At 42.0% G+C, this 19,779-nt stretch overlaps 2 protein-coding genes across 8 annotated transcripts in view; one reads left to right on the top strand and one right to left on the bottom strand.

Moving 5' to 3' along the window:
* The first annotated feature begins 5 nt into the window (after positions 1-5).
* On the top strand, positions 6-15,151 carry ANGEL2 (angel homolog 2). Of its 6 annotated transcripts, none has more exons than XR_008206272.1 (10): positions 6-481; positions 3,296-3,459; positions 4,682-5,112; positions 5,700-5,953; positions 6,752-6,821; positions 7,812-8,233; positions 9,550-9,676; positions 10,336-10,396; positions 12,330-12,524; positions 14,663-14,749. XR_008206272.1 is itself a non-coding variant. In XM_052681057.1 (10 exons), the coding sequence occupies exons 2-10, from the start codon at positions 3,371-3,373 to the stop codon at positions 14,815-14,817; spliced, it is 1,773 nt and encodes a 590-aa protein (XP_052537017.1). In that variant the 5' UTR covers positions 8-481; positions 3,296-3,370; the 3' UTR covers positions 14,818-15,151. The 6 variants fall into 6 exon arrangements, 5 of the variants coding, with proteins under 5 accessions (XP_052537017.1, XP_052537043.1, XP_052537059.1 ...); XM_052681057.1 differs by lacking the exon at positions 12,330-12,524 and adding an exon at positions 12,135-12,298 and having other exon boundaries at positions 8-481; positions 14,663-15,151; XM_052681083.1 differs by lacking the exons at positions 6-481; positions 3,296-3,459; positions 12,330-12,524 and adding exons at positions 3,491-3,715; positions 12,135-12,298 and having other exon boundaries at positions 14,663-15,151.
* Positions 15,152-15,647: 496 nt separating this feature from the next.
* The window catches only part of VASH2 (vasohibin 2), a 32,360-nt gene continuing 28,228 nt past the window's right edge, over positions 15,648-19,779 (bottom strand). For both annotated transcript variants that reach the window (XM_052681176.1, XM_052681167.1), the window contains one exon: positions 15,648-18,104. In XM_052681176.1, the coding sequence (XP_052537136.1) occupies positions 18,035-18,104 (70 nt within the window). In that variant the 3' untranslated portion in view covers positions 15,648-18,034. The remainder of the gene's footprint in view (positions 18,105-19,779) is intronic.

Here is a 19,779-nt window from a genome sequence, read left to right as displayed (position 1 = left end):
AGGAGGCGCGACGGAGCGGGACGTTCCCCTCCTGGGACCGATCTGACTGAAGACGGATCACGCGCCTTCAGATTTCCTTGTGAAAGCCCGGAGAGCTCAGCAAGATCGGGTCGGAGGAGCTCAGTGCCTCCAAATGGAATGTTGTAGCATCCACGCACAGCTGCTGCTCTGAGCAGTGCAATCCCAATAGGAGTCATCCTGTGTGGAGATATACACCTCATAGGGCAGAAATGGCCGAAAGTGACTTTCATAGCACCCTGTCTCTCGGATTTATCTGGATTACTTTGGCGTTCCAAGCTATCACTGGTCCCTCACTACAAGAAACACATTGAGGCCCTCGAGCACGTCCAGAGCAGGCAAGGAATTTGTAAAGGATCTGGAACACAGATCTTATGGGGAGCTGATGGAGAGAACATTGTAGAGGAACCTCAGGAGATACTCCATTGCTCTCTACAACTGCCTGAAAGGAGGTGCTGGCAAGGTGGGTTCAGCCTCTTCTCCTGGGTTACTGTGATAGGATGAGAGGGAATGGCCTCAAGTTACATCAGGGGAGGTTCAGGTTGGATATTAGGAAACATCTCAGCAATAGCAGCGAGGCAGTGGCACAGGCTGCCCAGGGAGGTGGTGGAGTCACCATCCCTGGAGGCGTTCAGGGAACGTGGAGATGCGGCACTGAGAGATGTGGTCAGTGGGCATGGCGGGGGTGGGTTGGCATTGGACTAGATGATCTTAGTGGTCTTTTCCAACCTTAATGATTTTATGATTCTGTCAAGTTGCTAGAAAGATTCTTTATACTTTTATTTTCTAAGAACTGTCTGGTCTACCCTGCTTTGGGTAGACACTTTCTTAAGAGATGAGGAAGAGAAGGTGACATGGATAGAACCTCACCTGCCACACCCACTTATCTTTAGAGAGAAGCATGTCTTTTATGTCTTTGACAAGGTGGTATATCCAACCTCATGCAAGTAAATATCAAAAGAATTACTTCAGAGATAAATTGGTATTGATCACCATCCTTCCAAAGTAAGTTTCCAAGTCCCAAAGCTAAAGACAAGCAATGAAATCCATTGGATAGTGAATGATTTCTTATACCAATGATAATGTGGCTGAAGTTTCATTAAAGGAAAAATTCCAATACAAGATCTTCTGGTTGGAGTAATTTTAACGTACATACAAACTCTAAGGTTTTGTTTAAATTTGAAAGGAAGGGGTTAGAATGACCTCAGGATACTTTATTATTCTCATCTTCTGTAATATTAGCTGTGAAAAGTTTGCAGCTGCTCCGATTGCATTGATGGTAGCATAAATCCAGAGGACACACTTGCTCAAGGAAACAAGGAAATGTCTTCCAGTATGGCATACTAAGTATTTATAACATGCAGCTCATACAACCTTCCAGTGCAAAAACGTGATTAAACAACCACTTCCAACATGAAATTGCTTATGAAGTGGTCCTTACTAATTACATCTTATAAGATGTGGAAGTTCTGAGGTTTTAATGGTACCAACAGAAATCAGTGGTACTGAAGGCATCACTGATTAATTTCTAGTGAATGACATAGCAGGACATACATAATTTCAAAAGCTAACACTTCTGCACCTTCTGAGAAAAACATGCCAATTTTAAATCTGTCTTATTCAAAAGTTAGTTTGGTGGGAAGAGGAGCAGAGAAGCAGCAGTAGGAGTTCAGTAGATAGAGAGGGATGTGTTGCAACACTACAGTTCTATGGCTGGACTAAGCTTTAGATATTTTGTATAGTCAGAGAATATATAAATATTAGAACTAGGAAACATCAGAAGGAGGAAAATAAAATAAAAATAATCAGAGACATGGAATAGTTTTTTGTTTTTGTTTTTTTTTTTTTTCATTTAGAACAACAAAACGGTCTGGGGGGGGTTTGGCAGGGAAGAAGAAATAACACAAAAGGATATGTTAATGGTCCACAGAATCATGAGTTGTATGGAGAAGATGGATGGGAGTGCACTGCTTAATGTCTCTTTCAACACAGCCAGAGGCTGATAGGAATTAGATAAATAGATAAACAAGCTTTCACATGATGAATACTAGCTAGCCTTGCACAACTTTTCTCAAATTATGTTGTTGATTTAAAAAAAAAAAAAAAAAAAAGCCAGCAGTTTGCTCTTGAGAATAAGAAGGGTAATGATATCCTGGAGCACGTTAAAATAAATAAAATAAAATGTGCTGAGGCCACATCTGGAGCACTGTGCTGAGTTCTGGGCTCACCGGTTCAAGAAAGACAGGGAACTTCTAGAGAGTTCAGTGGGGGGCACCAAAGATGATTAAAGGCCTGGAGCATTTCCCTTATGAGTAAAGGCTGAGAGACCTGGGGCTGTTTGGTCTGGAGGAGACGGAGAGGGGACCTTATCAACACTTATACAAATGGCAGAAGTCAAGTAGATGGGGCCAGGCTTTTTTCAGTGGTACCCAGCAATAAGACAAGGGGCTGTGGGCACAGACTGGAACTCAGGACATTCTATACTAACATGAGGGAAAAATTCTGTACTTCGAGGGGGACAGAGCACTGAAACAAACTGCCCAAGGAGGGAGTCTTTCTCTGGAAATATTCACAACTCACCCGGATGCCTTCCTGTGTGACCTGCTGTAGGAAACCTGCTTTATCAGCAGGAGTGGACTAGATGATCCCCAGAAGTCCCTTCCAACTCCTACGATTCCGTGATTCTGTGAAAAAGTTCACAAGTTCAAATATCTGGGGAGAGAGCCACTAAGATTTACTGAAAAGACAACTGCATCAGGCTCAGGAAATCTACTACACTCAAAGCAGCTAGAGGCAGGGAAAGCATTCAGCTGCAGTTTGCTTGGTCCCTGCACATCTTGAGGCACCTTTTGCCAACCCCTTCTAGCAGGCAGGAAACTGAGTTCTGGACCATTTTGCTGAAGCACCATGGCTGTTCTCGTGTTCAGCATAATCAATCAAAGCATTCCTCAGTGAGCCAGTAGCCTCAGATCACTGGGGAGTTTCCAAAGCTCAAATGATTCATGAAAGACTTGGCTGCTAGTTGCAAACCTGTATTTGGGGGTACCTATTTCAAAGAATCTCCCTTAACATAGGTAGTATAGCCTAGATGTACAAAATAATAATTAGAAGAGATTACATGTAATTAAATGTTACTGGGTTATTAAATTTTACTTGGGGCAAAGTAAGAAATAATAACAAAATACAGAAGTGAAAAGATTTTCAATGTATGATTAATCTCTTCTAATTTTTTGTTTACAGTTTCTGTGTTCACCAACATATGTTTCTTTTCTTAAAGGCTTACCTTAAAAAAAAACAAAAAAACTGTCCTCACAGCTACTGCACATCAGAATAAAGAAAATAATTACATGCTATGGGAAAATTCTCTCAGCTCCAGAAAATAACTGCCGTTGATGCTGCTGCCTACGGGTGTCTCTTCTGTCTCCAAAATATGCCTAGCACGTAAGAACAGCAGCATTTCATTTCTCTGAGAGCCGAAGGTGACGCACAAGCTCCCACCCGCTCGAATTCCTCACAGCAGGGCGGGCCGCCCACAACCAAGATGGTGCCTGCCGCCTCACCCCGCCCTGGGCCCAACGTGGCGGCGCGGCTTGGCGCCGGCCCTCCCAGAACCAAGATGGCGGCGGGACGGCAGGGCAGCCTTCGGACTACAAGTCCCACGGGCGAGCGGGCGTGGCCTAGCTAGCGCCCTCGCGAGGTAAGCGGCGGGCAGGGATTGTGGCGGCGGAGGCGGCGGCGGGCGGAGCTGGCGCTGCCCTGGAATGACCCCTTCTGGGGGAGCCAGGGCTCGGCGGAGCAGCTAGCGGGGCTCCGCAGGGCCGGGCCCGGCCCTGGGCCCGCCGTGAGGTAAAGAGCGGCGGGCGAGGATCAGGATCTCGGGGTGCCGGGCCTGAGGGCGCCGTGAGGCCTCCGTCGGGCCTGGGTGCCGCGTCGGCCTCCCTTGGGCGGTGGGGCAGCTGCCGGGAGAACAGCCTGGAACCCGGGGGCGCCGCGTGCGGCTGCGGGAGGCCTGGCCGTGCCGGCCGGTTGCTTTAAGCGCCGTTGCGGTTCCCAGCGGAAGACGGCGCAGGCGTGAGATTTCTTTGCTGTCTGTGGCGCCTGAAGGGAAGTGAGCATCCGTACCGTCTGTTTCCTTGTCGTCATGGCACGGTCCTTGTCAGCGCCTCTTTCAGCAAATTCCCGACTTCTTGCAAGTCGGTGCTTTTCTGACTCCTTTCTAATAGCCTTTTGAAGAAGCTCAAGCAGCACGCCGAGTGACTTTTTGTAAACGTTGTCCTGCTGAGCGCTGGGAAGATGTGGCATTGAATGCAACAAGGCGGAATTGTAGACAGTTACTAAGAGGGAGAGTGTGAAAATTAAATGGCGCTTGTATCCTTTTCCCTATTCCGCCTCAGTTCCTGAGGTCTCGCTTTGCGAGTCATCCTCCAGGTTAAGGTTTACATTTCTACAAGTGCCAACTACATTTGAAATTCCAAGAGGTTGTAATGTGTAAGCGGTATCTAAAAATCTGATTCTTCTCTCGTGTAGTTGAACTAGAACTAATAGAAAAATGAATATCCTGTGTGTGTTAACTTGTAGAGAGGGGCTTTTATATTGCATTTGCAGCCTTCTATAGGCACATTTTGTTGGATTTAAGTAACAAAATGTACACTTTCATTGGTAGACACCCCATGCTGCCCCGTCATGTGCAGAGGCTGGGCCGAGACTGGATCGCCCATGTCAACGGTTCTCAGGTATTTGCCTTTGGCAGCCCAGTTCCCACCTGTATGAGATGGGCTGGACAGTGCCCATGGGCCTCGTTCCCTCTGCCTGTTCCGGTTGATTTCTCAGCAAACTGGAGGCTCCCACCATTTTTTGGACCTTGGAGGCAATTTCAGAATTCTAATTGGCAGCTCGATAACTTCACACAAAATTCTTGCTTTCACCTGCCTAACCCCACTATGAAATCTGAGGGAGAAGAACCACTGACAAAGAAGAGGAGGCTCAGCACCCAGCCGGATTCTCCAGCCCCAGAAGAACCAAACTTCTCTGAGCAGAAAGAAGCTTTATATGTTTCTGTCTCACAAGATGAAAAAAGTGAGAGTAGTAAGAAAGGTAAAAAATGGTTTTTTGCTTCTTGGCCTTGTTTGAACTTGTAACAAGTCAGATGCAACATTGCCCACCTCTTTTGAGTTACTGTTTTTCTTGGTTCCTCTCCCAGAAAACATCTGTTTTAAAAATGTTACGGTGTCACAAAGGTGCAGCATGACTTCTCTCCCACTATGAAAGTAATATTTGAAGCCTTGCTGAATTCATTGCAGATACATTGCATTTAGGATGTAGGGGCAGGTAGTGATATAAGCCTGTGTTTTTGAGAGTGGATTTGACTTCCTGGGCTGGCAGCCTTCCTGCAAGGAAGAAGGAGCAAAGTGGGGTGGTATGGTATGACAGCAGCAATCTCCTTAGAACATGCCAGTTTCCTGTTTTCAAAGTAATTAGAAATGCAGTGCATATAACTGTTTTGTTGTGCTGTTTACGGATGCTTACATAAAGATCATCTTCAATGAAGATTATAAATCACTGCTAATCAGACAAGCTTTTAGAATTGGTTAAGCAATTTCCAAGGCAAATAGTTGGTAGTAGAATGATTTCTAAGAGCAGTAAGAAGTCATGTGGTTTTCTGCTGTGTGTGTTTTTAACAGGAAATATCAAAAGACACTGGGAATATTTCTGTCAGCACAGCAGGACAATGAAAATCTTGGAAAGTGCAGAAACTGACCAAAGTAATAGAGAATGTGAAGCCAAATTTGATTTCACAGTCATGTCCTACAACATCCTCTCACAGAATTTGTTAGAAGATAACTCCCACCTGTACAAACACTGCAGACAGCGTTTGTTAATCTGGACGTACAGATTTCCCAACATTCTACAAGAAATCAAACAGCTGGACGCAGATGTGAGTAGAAAACAAGCACGTAGCTATTAATTAGAACGGATGAAATGAAATATTTATTAGAACTGATGAAATGGGGTAGCCAATCCTTGATGGTTTTTAGTTTAGTGGATGGGCTGTCTTGTGAATCCAGCTGAGCTGTTGGTTATGTCATGCCTAACAGAAGTTCTGATTTATGATTTATAATGCATTACTTATGGTCCAAACTTAGAGGAAAAGCAAACTGTACAGTATGCAATACTCATGGTTGCCTTTTGTCCCTGACTTCCTGGTCTTTTTGAAATGACTCCGATGTTCTGCTGACATGCAGCAAAATTATTTTTCAATATTAGAACCTTCTCTTCACAGAAATCTCCTTTTGTCTTTAATGCATGCTTTAATAGTGTGCAGTAAAGAAGGCACTGAATTTAAAAACAGTTTATGCAAGTATAGCTGAAGATCCACTCAGTGCAGCATTGTGTCTTCAGCACATCTGATGATAGATGTAGAGTGGGAAAATAGGGCACCTTTCTCTGTGGCATTGTCAGATTCTGAACCTCTAGGGCTGAAGTCTGTGTCTTCAACTGTGCCAGAAATTATTTAGTACGAAGGACATGCAAGACTGAACGGCTGATTTTCATTGTCAAATATTTCATTTTAAGGTTTTGTTTTTGTTTTTAGTGGGAGACTGAATCCTTCTGTAGGATTATGGGGCAAAAAAAAAAAAAAAATCTAACATCTTCTTGGTTTTGTCTGAACGTACAGAGGCTGCCAACAGAGAGACAAAGTGATACTTTTGTTGTAAACTTTTTTTTGCCTCAGGTACTTTGTTTACAAGAAGTCCAAGAAGACCACTATAGGAAAGAGATCAAGTCAAGTTTGGAATCCTTAGGTATGATGAAAATCTTATGGCCAGCACGGTTGGGTTTTTTTTAATCACTGATATGCTTCACAGGTAATATCCAGAAAAAAAGCCTTTGTTATGCAAGTCTACTTCCATTGATGTGACTTGTGGTTTATATTTTGGTTGTTTGGTTTATTTTATTTTTTTTTTCTCTAACATGAATAGAGAAGAAGATGCTTGGTATCTTAAACTATTTAAATGCTTATACACTGTGAAAGGTATTGGACCAAATTTCCTACAGTATTTAAACTGAAGTTGGGACAGAATGCTTCTTGTGTTCCTTACTGAACCATATTTTGAAGCCTTCATTAGTGAAGTCTAATGATTGCTAGTGATATTTGATTACTTATGTATCGTTAGTTATGTTAAATAATTCTCACTTAAAGAATACTGGATAAATACAGTACTAAAAACTTACATTTTTACATTTCTAGCTGAAATTTATTTGGGGCAGTTAATACTGAACTATTTCCTGACTTGAAGATGGCAGCTCAATGCCATCTTAAAACAATTATTTTTGAAAAACGAGATACTGGGGATGATCCCCATCAACTTGAAAGATACAGGAACTAAGTTTTACATAAGTTTCTTTTTATCGGGACCCAGTTGTTTTGGTATTTCTGTCAGAAGCCATTCAGGTCTGAGTTTCTCTTAGGGAGTTTGTGATGGATATTGTTTAGGAACTCTGCTGTTAGCTTTGTATTTAGTGACACCAAATAATTCCCATTGAAGTCATCTGTCCTCCAAAATAACATAAGCATCAGAAAATTTAACCTCAAAAGATGCAGAGTTCAATGATGAACATTAAAGAAAGGAATGTGAAAAGTGCAGTGAACTTCCCTTAGGCTTCCTTACTTCAGACTGAGTCTTTACTGCTGTGGGAGGGGCAAAAGTAGTGTGAAGTGTAACTTCTTTTTTTTTTTGTAATGAATCTGTATTTTTTTAATAGTATTCTGTTTTTATTTTCCTTTCCTGCAGGGTATCACTGTGAGTACAAAATGCGGACAGGAAGAAAACCTGATGGCTGTGCTATTTGCTTCAAAACTTCTAAATTTAGCCTGATGTCATCAAATCCCGTGGAGTTTTTTCGCCGTGATATTCCACTCTTGGACAGAGACAACGTTGGACTAGTCTTACTTTTGCAGCCTAAATTTCCATGTAAAACTAACGCTGCCATCTGTATAGCTAACACGCATCTGCTGTATAACCCGAGGAGAGGGGACATCAAACTGACCCAACTTGCAATGCTCCTGGCAGAGATTGCTAGCGTCGCCCCTCAGAAGAATGGTATCTTCTGCCCAATTATCATCTGTGGTGACTTCAATTCTGTTCCTGGTTCTCCGCTGTACAGATTTATAAAGGAAGGGAAGTTAAATTATGAAGGACTTGCTATAGGGAAGGTAAGCTTTTCATTTCTTACCTGGAAAAAAGTTGATTCTGATTAAAGAGAATTGCTAGAAATTTGCTGTGGAGTTAAGCCTGGGTTTGTTAGCTGTGTCTTACAGGATGTTGTATCTGCCTCTATCACTCTGAAATGAAAAATCTGCCAAACAAATTAATTGTTCTTAAAATGCAGTTATCCAGGGGATGATTGTGTCACTGTTTGTCAGTGCTCTGGTCTTTAAGCAGGAGAAAATAACCACTTAATCAATTGCATATTGTTCTCTCTGAGAAGATGACTTTTGTTTTAGATGAGCTTTGAATTACAGTGGTTAGAATAATTGTAAAAATCAAATATGGGATTGGGTGCTGAGGCTAAACTGTTTCAGGTTAGATGGTTTTCTTTGTAAGTTCTTGTGTGCCGTAGCTCTTGGATATGTCAAAGGCTATTTAATAGGAAGCACAGAACTGTGTACAATGAGAAAATAGGAAAATAGCCTCAGTGGTGTTTGTTGCCAGTGGGTAGTTGTTTTTAGCCCGTCTTTGTCCTTACTTGATCCCAGAATAAGCATAAAAAAGATAAAATAAGATTCTGCTAGGGAGATGTCTATACTCAATCCTGTTACATTGCAAACAGTGTTCTCAGTAATCTCTCAGCTTCGTGTCACAACAGCTATCTTGGAAAATTAGGTAGCTGCAAAATATCTTGATAGGAGTAAACAGAGGGAATGATGAGACTCCACTGGAGTACTGTGTTCAGCTCTGGGCCCCCAGCACAGGAAGGATGTGCACCTGTTTTAGTGGTCCAGAGGAGATATGAGGATGCTCAGAGGGCTGGAACACCTCTCTTGTGAAGAAAGGCTGAGGGAGTTGGGCTGGTCAGCCTGGAGAAGGCTGCAGGGAGACCTCACTGTGGCCCTTCACTGATGGGGAGAGACACTTTATCAGGGAGTGTAGTGGTAAAACAAGAGGTAATGATTTAAAGTGAAAGAAGTTAGGTTTAGATAAAAGCTTTTCACAGAGAGGTGGCAAGGCAGTGGCACAGCTGCCCAGAGAAGCTGAGGTGCCCCATCCCTGCAGGCAGTCATGGCTGGGTTGTGTGGGCCCTGGGCAGCTGAGCTGGGGGCAGCCCTGCCCATGGCTGAGGGCTGAGGCTGGGTGATTTTTAAGGTCTCTTCCAACCCAAGATGGCTTGTTAAGTTTCTATAAAATGCTTATTCTAAGGGGCTGTTTTTTGCTTACATTTTTAATGTACAGAAAATGTGTGGTCATGTCAGGGGTTTTTTTTTAATCAAATTTCTTCTGAAAAAGCATGTTGTCATGTTGTCTTTCTTAGGTCTCTGGACAAGAACAGTTTCCAAGGGGACAAAGAATCTTATCTATTCCGATTTGGCCCAAAAAATTAGGTATTTCACAAAACTGTGTGTATGAAATAAAACAGCAGCAAAAAGAAGATGATGCAGGTCAGTTTTGGGATTGATGGATTTTGTGGTCCTTTGAAAGCATCCTTCAGGAAGCACTGAAAAACAGATGATCTTTTATAGTAGAAGGGGAAAAAATTGCCTTGAGCTTGCACAAACTTATTGTTGGGCTTGTTTGAGTGTAAGGTTGTTTGTTCACGTGTGAATTTGAATATTGTACAAGATAAGCATTTCCAGATTTAAATCTTTGAGAAGACACAGAATTTGCCATTCAGGAGCTGACAGATAATCACATCAGGATTACTGTGTTTGCATCAGGAAAACTGCTTGTGCTGTGACAGGGAGAAGAGAGAGGAATGCAGCATGTAGCATCAGCCTACGTTCTGCTCCAGTGTTCATGTATTACAGTAAGAGTATCTCACGAGACAAATGGGGAAAGAAAGTGATTCCTTGTTGAGTGGTATTGCATCTTTCATCCACCTTTTGTGTGCGTCAGACAGAACAATTTGAAATAATGTGATGTAGGGAATCTAAATAATGGAACAGAGTAATTCAGTCCAGTTTTGTGAATTGTACCTTGCTTGCCGCAAGAAATAAACATACTTACAGATATTCAGATATTCTGTTGTAGCTTTTCAGTATTATAGTCTCACCTACATCCTACTCTTTGAATGTAAACTGAATGTATTTTTATTTGACAGGAGAAAAAACAGAGGAAGCAACATCGGATAACACCAAAGAGATTGTAATAGCATCTGAAAAGTACGTGTTGTTGGGGAGAAGGTGCATTCCTTTGACTGGATCTTGGATATTTGGGGGGGGAGAGAGGGGGCTGTATTGGTTTTGTTTTTAGACCAAACTTTTTCAGATTTCAGACGTGGATATAAGATGCACACTGATCCCAATCTGCCCATCTGGCAAAATAATCAGTAGACTGCTGTGAAGAAACAGGTGTTTGTTTGTTTGTTTATTTTTAGAGGAAGAATATACTTGCCTTTACCAAACTGGGAAAAGCATGTAAAATAAAGCAAAAGAGAAGGAAGCTCATTTAATGGTCTGTGTGTGATATCAGGCTCTAAGTTAGCCATGTCTTATCAGAATTGAGATCTTGGTATCACTGCTAATAGATTGAAACCCCTAGCAAACAAAAAGGCAAGGAATAACTGTTCTGAGGAAGGGAGTTGATAACAGTACAGAAAATGGAATGCTACAGTGTAAATAAATCTGTATCATGCCACATGTTGAAGACTGCTTGCAGGTTTTTGCTTCATCTTATAAGGGAAATGAAGTAACAAGGATGATCAAAGTCATTGGAATAGCTTTGATCTGAAGAGTGACTAAATGGACTTGGGTCTCTTGATTTAAGAAAAAAAAAAAGCTGGGAGGGAATTAACTGGAAAATCATCTAGAGCTAGCAGAACATGAGCAAATATTGAAGGGTTAAGTACAGAATATACTCACTATGACAAATTTCCAGGCAGTAGATATAAAACAGACAAACACTCTTTGCTTTCAGCAGAAGTAAAACCAACTGCTGAACAACACCGCACAAGTACTTGAGCAATGGTAAGGAAAAGTCATGGAAGAAAAAGCTGTTGTACATGACTTAATCGGTGTAGATGCAATGATTGTTGGCTAGGCTGTGAGTCACAGGACTGCTGAAGTTTAACCAGATCTCACTCCCTGCTTAACCATTTGGCACTGGCTGGTGTCAGGCTGTTAGGGCAGGCTGCACTGTCTCAGGAAAGCTGCGCTTCTGCTAAACATAGATGGAAAAGGTCATCAAAACACAGGATGCAGGAGTCCACAGAAGCTGCAACGTATAACTGTTGGCAGTAGAATCAGTTGAAAAGAGGAACTTATTCCCCATCCATTTCCAGGGCAGAAATTGTTGCTTTCTTGTATTGTACCCACTGCCATCCAGGCTGATTTAATTGTAAAAACAATAGCAAAACATTTTATTTTAAGAACATACTGCAGATCAGGTTTAAAATGCAGCCATGCAGGGCGAGGCGGTACAGCTGAGGAAAAGGTGATTTGCTGAGCCGATGGGAGCTGGGATAGAGAGAAGAGCTCTTCTGCTGAAAGGTGCAATTGTGCCTTTTTCTTTCAGAATTGAATACATACATGAGATGAGATGAACTGAAGAGGAGCAGACAGGCTGCTGATGAGGAAAGGCAGAACAGGAGCCTGAGTAGAGGAAAGTTTAGGTATAGCCTAACTTGAAAACACTCGAGTTTTAGTTCAGGAAAAAAAAACAACATTGATTTCTTTACATACAGTAAGGCACGGGTAGAGATGAGTTTCACAGCCAGTCCCTTTCTCATAAGCTAGTCTTATATAAACATTTCTAGCACAAAAAGCGATGAGACTGATTGCTTGAGGAAAACACCAGTTTGCTTGCATATCCAGATGTTTATTTTGTTTGAACAAGAAACATTTGATGGCTTTTTCTAGGAAATGCAAGAAAATAAAATGTTTTTCTTTTGATTCCATCTAGATTATCCTCAAAATTGCAGCACCGTTTTAAGTTGTCTTCAGTCTATTCTCACTACTTCCCTGAAAATGGGTTGCCAGAAGTAACAACTTGTCACTCCCGAAGCGCAGTCACTGTGGATTATATTTTCTATTCTGCAGCAAATGATGATTCTGTTGCCCAACCAGGTAAAGAAACCAACTTCTAATTATTTTTCAGAGATGCTAAAAGGGAACTTCTGGATCTGGTTGTAAGGGAAACGTGATAATTTGATCCATATCGAGTACCTCAGAGGTATGGCTGCCTTGTCAACCTACCACAGCTGGAATGGGCAAACTCTCACCTACAGAAACATTCTTGTAGTTCCCATCTCAGCATGGAAACCAAGAGCTAAGGCTACAGAAAATCAGTGATGTAAGTAGCACTTGGAAAATACTGTTGACTCCTGGAGGATCTGAGTGGCCAGACCTACAACAAAGTCGTTTTTCCAATCATTCAGTCAATAAAATGGCAATTTTATTAACACGTGCCAAAGCTGCTAAATGAACTGCTTCCTAGAAAATTACTTTTCAGATAGTCTTGGCGTAATTAATGTCAAGTGAATGGCCTTTCCTCTGAGAGGAGGCACAGGCAGAAGCCCAGTTGTCACTCTCCTGATTGCAGTTGCAGCTAAAACTCACCAGATGGTGCAAGAAAGATGCAGTGCCTCTGTGGGTGCCTTTCCTGGTGGGGAACTGCACTGCTTTGATCGTAGTTGTGTGTTACTGTGGTGCTCCTGAGCAGCAGGCTTTTCACGTTACAGTTAGCTGCGTGTCTTATGCCATTACCAGCCATGAGTGCACAGCGCAGTGCCATCAGATAAATGGCTCTGCAGAACTCTGAGCAAAGAAACCTGGATTCTAATCCTGCTCCCAGTGCAGATTACCACTGATTTTAGTGGATTGATGTTGTTCTTGGTAACTGAAATGAAAACTGCACCTTCATCTCTCATGCTTTGGGTCTAGATCATTAACATTCATTGAGTGAATGTACCAAAGCCTTGTTAGTCATAACGCATACAGCAAATGAAAAGCTTCTCTAGAACAGAGTCTCTAAATTCCTCCCGAGTTCTGTGCAATCTGAGTGCTCTGTGACTTAAAAATGTATGGTATGCTTACCAAGAACTTAGTTTGGTTTTCTGGAAATGTTTCTGTGAAAAGGGAGTTAGTACTTACGTGGGTGCTGCAGGATTTGATTTGGTTGCTTCCAAAGTGCATGCCCTGAGCTGGCATGAATCACTGCATACAGACCACGCTCTCTGTAGCAATGAACTGCTGCTTTGTAGAAGTGCAGGTGCTGCCAAATAATACATTTGGCTCAAGAGCTGAGCAGACGTGCTCTAAAGACACTGAGATATTTTTACAGCAAGAAGGATTTCCTTCAAGGCAGCAGAAAGCAGCTGCTGGGTTGTCAGAGGCCTGGTAAGCTAGCAGTTTGCAAAGGGGGTGAAGATCCTGAACTCTGCAAGGAGTTTAGCAGTTGCTGGGCGATCCTTTACATAGTTCTACTTGTAAGCCAGCCCTTAAAACATTCAGCTGGAATTTCTGAAATCAGCTGATCATACACGTTCATTACATGCACATTTTTGTCAAAAGTTGCACCTGCTGTTTTGGGCCATTCCTGAAAAGCTCTCAGCTCCCTCCGTAGGATCTCTGCAACCAACAGGTAGGGGTGCAGAATAGTCTGCTCTCTCATTTTACCCATGAGAGGTTTGATGCATCACAAAGGATCTCGTCTCAATAGAATTTCTTAATGCAAAAAAAAAAGTTCTTGCTGCTGCTGATTGCTTTGTGGTTTGTTTGTTTATTTGTTTGTTTTTAATGAGGACACATTTTAAATATAGTGTAATAATAATAAAGTTGTAAAACGCTCTCATTCGTCTTCCCCTCTACCATGACCAATGTGATGCTTTTACTGTGGGGGAGAGGGGGAGGAGGTTTGGTACTTCTAAGATTTCTTTTAAGGCTATGATGAAAAGTTAGCAGGCAACACTGGGTAAGATCCATTTCTTATGACAAGCAATTAGGAATGAAGATGCCAAAATGCTTTCATCCTCAGCAGAGAGAGTATTGTCTGCCTGCTGGAGAACTGCATGCTTGAGGATATAGAAATGTTGTGTGTCCCAGTAAATCTCATGAGATTCTTAATTTTGCAAATGTCAGTTCTGTACAGCCATGCTGCTGCGCTAAGGAATAAGACTGGATTGTATCAGGGTTTTTTCAGGGAAGGTACAATGGACAAATAAATCCCTTTCCCTTCTTACCTCAGCTCCCCCTCCTGCAAAGTGCAGAGGCTGTGTCCTGAGCACTGCAGCTCTTGTGGGAGCAAGCCCTTCTGTGTGGGAACAGTAATAAATTGAAAAAATTCCAAACCATCTTGTTTGGTTATTGTTCCATACAAAACCACAGACTGTCATGTTCTGTTCTTTCTGAAAATGTATGAATGCCATCTATTACTTTTTTTTTTTTACTTTAGTCTACAGTGAATGTTTTTGTCTGTTTGTTTTCACTTAGGAACAGAGGATTCTCTTCACGGAGGTCTGAAGCTCCTCGGAAGGCTGGCACTTCTAACAGAGAAAGATCTCTGGACTGTTAATGGTCTTCCCAATGAAAATAACTCCTCTGACCACCTGCCATTGCTGGCAGAGTTCAGGCTGGTTGAACGGTAACACCCAAAGGACCTCCCATGTAGCTACAGTTACTCCCACCTCCTCTCTTGATGTGATCTTTATTTTTTAAAGTTAGTTTGAGCACTGCCGGTTCGGTTTAAATGTTTTGCTTGCATGCTGATTTGGTAGTGCTGGGTAAAGTAGACTTTTTAAAGAGACTTTTTTTAAGAGTTTGAATTACTTTATGAAGTCTTTGAGGCAAAAAAAAGTTTACATGAGCTTCCTCTTTGATAATGGAAAACATCTGCCAGTCTTAAAATGGCATTATTTTTCACAGAAATGCTGTAAATGGTCTTTGTTGTAAATCTGAGTAAAACTGATTATTCTCTGAGAACTGTGCATTTCTTCAAGTAAAGGGAAGAGTTTGTGTGCACGTCAAACTTTGTAATGAGCTGGAAATAATATTTTATTGTGGAGTTACTTTTGAGCCACTTCCTTCTGAGTACCTCTGCAAAGGGATTTAACAGGAAGAGAGAGGTAAAGTAGGTCTTAAGCAGCCCTTGTCTGGCACTCAGAGAAGCTTTTGCTTAAAGCCTCAGCTCTTTCACAGGACAGGTTTCATGTCAGTTCCAATCTCTTCTATGGCAGGAAGTACTTCCATAGGCCATTCCAAACATGCTGTAGGGCGGGTCTGAATCTTAAATTTTATACTAATTTAAAAGCAAATGCTTTGGATGTGCTCAACTCTGACCTTCTCTATTTGTCCTGTATTTAAATATTGTGTCAGTGTGACATTTTAAAATGACTTGGGTATTCTCTGGAATATCACAACCTGGACACTTACCAATAATAGCCAGTGTTAGACAAGACAAAAAGCAACCCTGAGTCACTACAAAGACTACCATGATATTTTATTGAAGTCTCACACTGTGCGTAAGCATACAAGTAATGAAAAAAAACAAAGAACAGCATGCATGTTTTCTACATTATTTGACCATTTTGCAGTAAGGTAACAAAACAGCCACTAGAACCACCATTAAGACAAATGCCATAATAAGCAAGTTTCAAGAGAAATTTTCAGTTGAACAAGAACCACCTCAGAACAGCTCTGTAGCATAAAAGAGCTTCAGTATAAGTTAGAGGCTAAGAAGAAATAACTCAGATCGCTCTGGACCCTGGTAATAGATATATACCAACCACTGATTCTTGAGTTAAAGAGTAGTAAACTGTGGTTCCATTGAAAAAGCTAGAAACATACCAGATACCCTCATGCTATATGATACAGCTGATCACCATGTCAGTTTTTCTACAGTATTTTACCCATGAGAAATCTAAGACACAAGAAGAAAACTGTCACAAGACACTGAGCAGCACAAAGTGTAAACCAAAGACTGTAGCTGATGTCAAATTACACAAGAATTTCTACTAAAAAAAATTCTTCCCTCTCTTCAACTTCACCCCTGAACCAAAATTCCTTTTGTGAACAGAGGAGTGAAAAAGGGTGGGGAAAGAGGGATGAGAAAGGCCTCCCTGTAACTGATCAAGTAATCTTGTATAAGGAAGTATAATACATTTGAAAGGCCTTTTTTCCAGGCCTCGTGAAGAATGATTACCGAAGAGCGTTTTGCTGTTTGTAGAAGCTTGCTGGGTCTCTGTTGGCTTTCTATCCTAGGGAGATGAGTTCACTGACTCTTCTGAGCAAGCAGTGAGGTTTGGGTATATGCACTCATTTCCTTCTGTTTTCATTCGTTTCCTGGCTGATGCAGGAAGGGTTTTGGGAGCTTACATCATTCCATTTCATTCAGTATTACTGTCACTGTGTTAGAATGTCCTGTCTTCTAGGAGATTCCAAAACAAGTGCGTGCCCAGAAGAGGAGGTACACAAGGACCACGGCAGTATAATCCATAAGCACAGCACAAAGGGTAGAGGCTGGATGTTTGGAATAATCCAGTTTCTACTTAGGCACCTAATGAAATATTTTCATGAATGCAGCGCTCAAATGCTTCCAGAGAACTTCATTCATGTGAAAGGCATGAAAGTCTCTTACCACGTCACTTGTGAACACTGCCATCCATCACAGGTCCTTAGCCAAGTCTCACAGCAGAAGGGCAGAGAGGGAAGAAGCAGACAAGCCTGGTTCTTGGTTATTTCAGACACACCATGCATTTTATTGCTGAACTTGTTCCAATACAAGCTTCCTTATTCAGGTCTGACTAAGCAGTTGTGATTACGATGCATACAAGAGAAATTCCCTCGGCAGCACAGTGGAAGCTTAACTTCAGCCTGTGATGTCTGATCTTAATATAAGATGTCAAGGCATCACTATCTGAGAGCACTTGGCCTTTCAACGACGAGGTTCAAAGCTGCACACAAATCTTGAAAGAGCTGTGTAAAGACTCAGCAATTTGGACGTTTTTTCCATGATTGCAATAACATACACAAGCAACAAACCATTATTGTGGACACTTGTCTCTACAAAAACAGCAATCTCTTCTTCTTGTGCTTCAGCAGTGTAGTCAAGAAAGACAAAAAGCTTGTGACAAAGTATAAAAAATTATGAAATATTAGAAATTCATTATTAATCAATTATCATTATTTTTTTAAAAAACTCATTTTTCCCCAAGAAAATGTGTTTTTAAGAATACAACTTGCATATTACTATTAATGTCTTTCAGCAACATGCACAGAACAACAAAGAGGTGGCAGGGCACGTCCAGTGCCATTTTAATACTACCAGGAATGCTGGGAAACAGTACAAACTTGTTACAAAACAGTAATACTGACAGTTTTGCATATCTATTCAGTTTTGTGAGGTAATGTTGACACTTCAAAAAATCATGCCACTGCTGCACTGGTTGTTTTTATTGCTGAACTGACTATTAATACTGAATGTGATTTTATTTTTTTTTTAAACACTGCACCCAGCACATCTTAATACTAAGAGTATGAGTTGTAGCCCACCCAAAGGTACCAGCCAGCACAATGTCCAAATTCCATTAATGCTCACATAGCAAAACTCTACTTGCAGAAATTCACATACAACTGCTGTTATGTCCTACATGATAGAGTGAAGGTTCTCTTCACTAATGCCTTTTCATGAACTGAATGAAAATAAATACAGCCACCAAGAAAATTCTGTTCTATTTTCTAGATAAAACCTTTACTGTAAGTGTCCACAAGTTAATAAATAGTCCCGTTCCTTTTTCCTTCCAATGGAGTGAGGGTAAAGTGCAGTGGGAAGCACCGAGGAAGCCCTCTGTCCAGCCTATGGCTTTGTTAGATGCGGAGCTGGTAGCCCACCTCGTTGAGCGTAGCCAGGTCTCCCTTCTTGTCCACCACCGCAGGCCTACAAGGAGAGGAGGGGAGAGCAATCTGGCACTGCCGCACAGGAGCAGAGAGCACCAGCAGAGCCAGGTACAGCTTACTTCAAACTGAGGCCATCTACATCCAGTTTTCTCGCTGCAAGCACGAGCGTGCTGAATTTCTTACATAAACGAGCATAACCTGAGCTACTCAAGTAAGCTCCCATTAAAGCCCACCACCAGCGAAGAAAAGCTGTCCATCCTCTGGCTTTTGCAGCAACATGAAAACTGAGGGTCAATGGGCAAGGTCTCTCACATGGTAACGTAAGTCTCAGACTACTCCTTCCCACTGCCTAAGTCTGCATGAAATTCTAGAGTCAGCCAAACAGAAAGCCTGAGACGAACACCTTACACTTTCCAGGCATCTTACAGATTGGTACTATCAAGCCATTCACTTCAGTTATCTCACTTAAACACATGCTGTTACTATATTCACAATTCCAAATAAATTAAACTTCAAGACTGAGCAATCAGTCTCTCCCTACTTAGCATGCAATGGAAAAGCTCCTGCAGCAACATTCTTAAACCTAAATAATCCTGGCAGTGTATAGTTTATAGAAGCATTTGATTTGCTAGTTCATTCCAGGTTCTCAGCTATTCTCACAACAAAAAAGCAAACACGTCTCAGTTTGTAAGTACTTAACAGAAGAGAATTATAGAATCCTAACCACCCAGACTGGCTTTAATTAAAGAGAGGGAGGAAGAAAGGACACTGGAAACTTCATATAGTGCATCTCTTGCTGTTCTTAGACTCCCGCTCTCAGCACCAGCACTAAGATCCCCATGAGATAAGAAGGAGGGTTTGGCTCAGAATACCATACAACGTAGATAAAGCTGCAATGCCTGCGTTGCACTTCTGCACTGCATTAGGAGAAACCCAGAGAGGACCTCATCCCTCCAAAAGAACCCAGTAGATGAGGCTGGGGGGGAGCAGGGCCTGCCATGACTGTAATTACTCACACACTAAGCAAGGAGCACGCAGTGATGACATCTAAAGCACAGCACCGCGGACCAAGTATGAATTCACAAGTTAAAATAAAAGCCTGCTGTGAAATCATCTGCTGCTAAACTATCTGGAAGTTATCTTTAGAAAGTTAGCCTAATGTCTTTGTTAGCCACTTCAAAATAAATAAATAAGTGCTGAGACAGTAGTCCGGGAGCCTATTTAAAAAGAGGTGATCATAAATGCGTGACTAATGTGGGTGACGTGTGGGCTTTCGCAGTTGTCAGCTTCCTGGCACGAAGCAGTGCAGCTCGAGCGTGACTCTTCCGCATCTAAGGTATGGAGTGTGCTGGTGGCTGTAAAAGGCCTGGCAGCTCACTCCTGTCCATTTAGAGGTATCGCTTGCAGTCACAGTCCGTTCCTCCCCAGTCACTCGCAGAAAAACAAACAGCTACGAAGCATGAATGAAGTAGCCTGGTTTTTTAAACCGATTAGAATCAAAAGTTTACAGTGGGAGGGCTAGTCCTGCTTTGGCAAGAAGAGAAAGACTGACTTCTTCCACAATCCTCTAAGCTGGATAGCAGCCCAACACCAGTGCTGCTCACAGGAAATGCAACTTCTTTTGGAGCGGTGATAGCTGAGCACCCCACACCACTGGGAGATCTTCTCCTGTTTCTAAAATGTATGTCTGAACACCCCAAAATATGATCAAACTG

This window comes from Tympanuchus pallidicinctus, unplaced genomic scaffold (genome assembly GCF_026119805.1).
Source record: "Tympanuchus pallidicinctus isolate F22 unplaced genomic scaffold, pur_lepc_1.0 scaffold1, whole genome shotgun sequence".
Taxonomy (NCBI): domain Eukaryota; kingdom Metazoa; phylum Chordata; class Aves; order Galliformes; family Phasianidae; genus Tympanuchus; species Tympanuchus pallidicinctus.
Note: the sequence above shows the minus strand (reverse complement) of the source record. Positions and strands in the feature narration are given on the sequence as shown.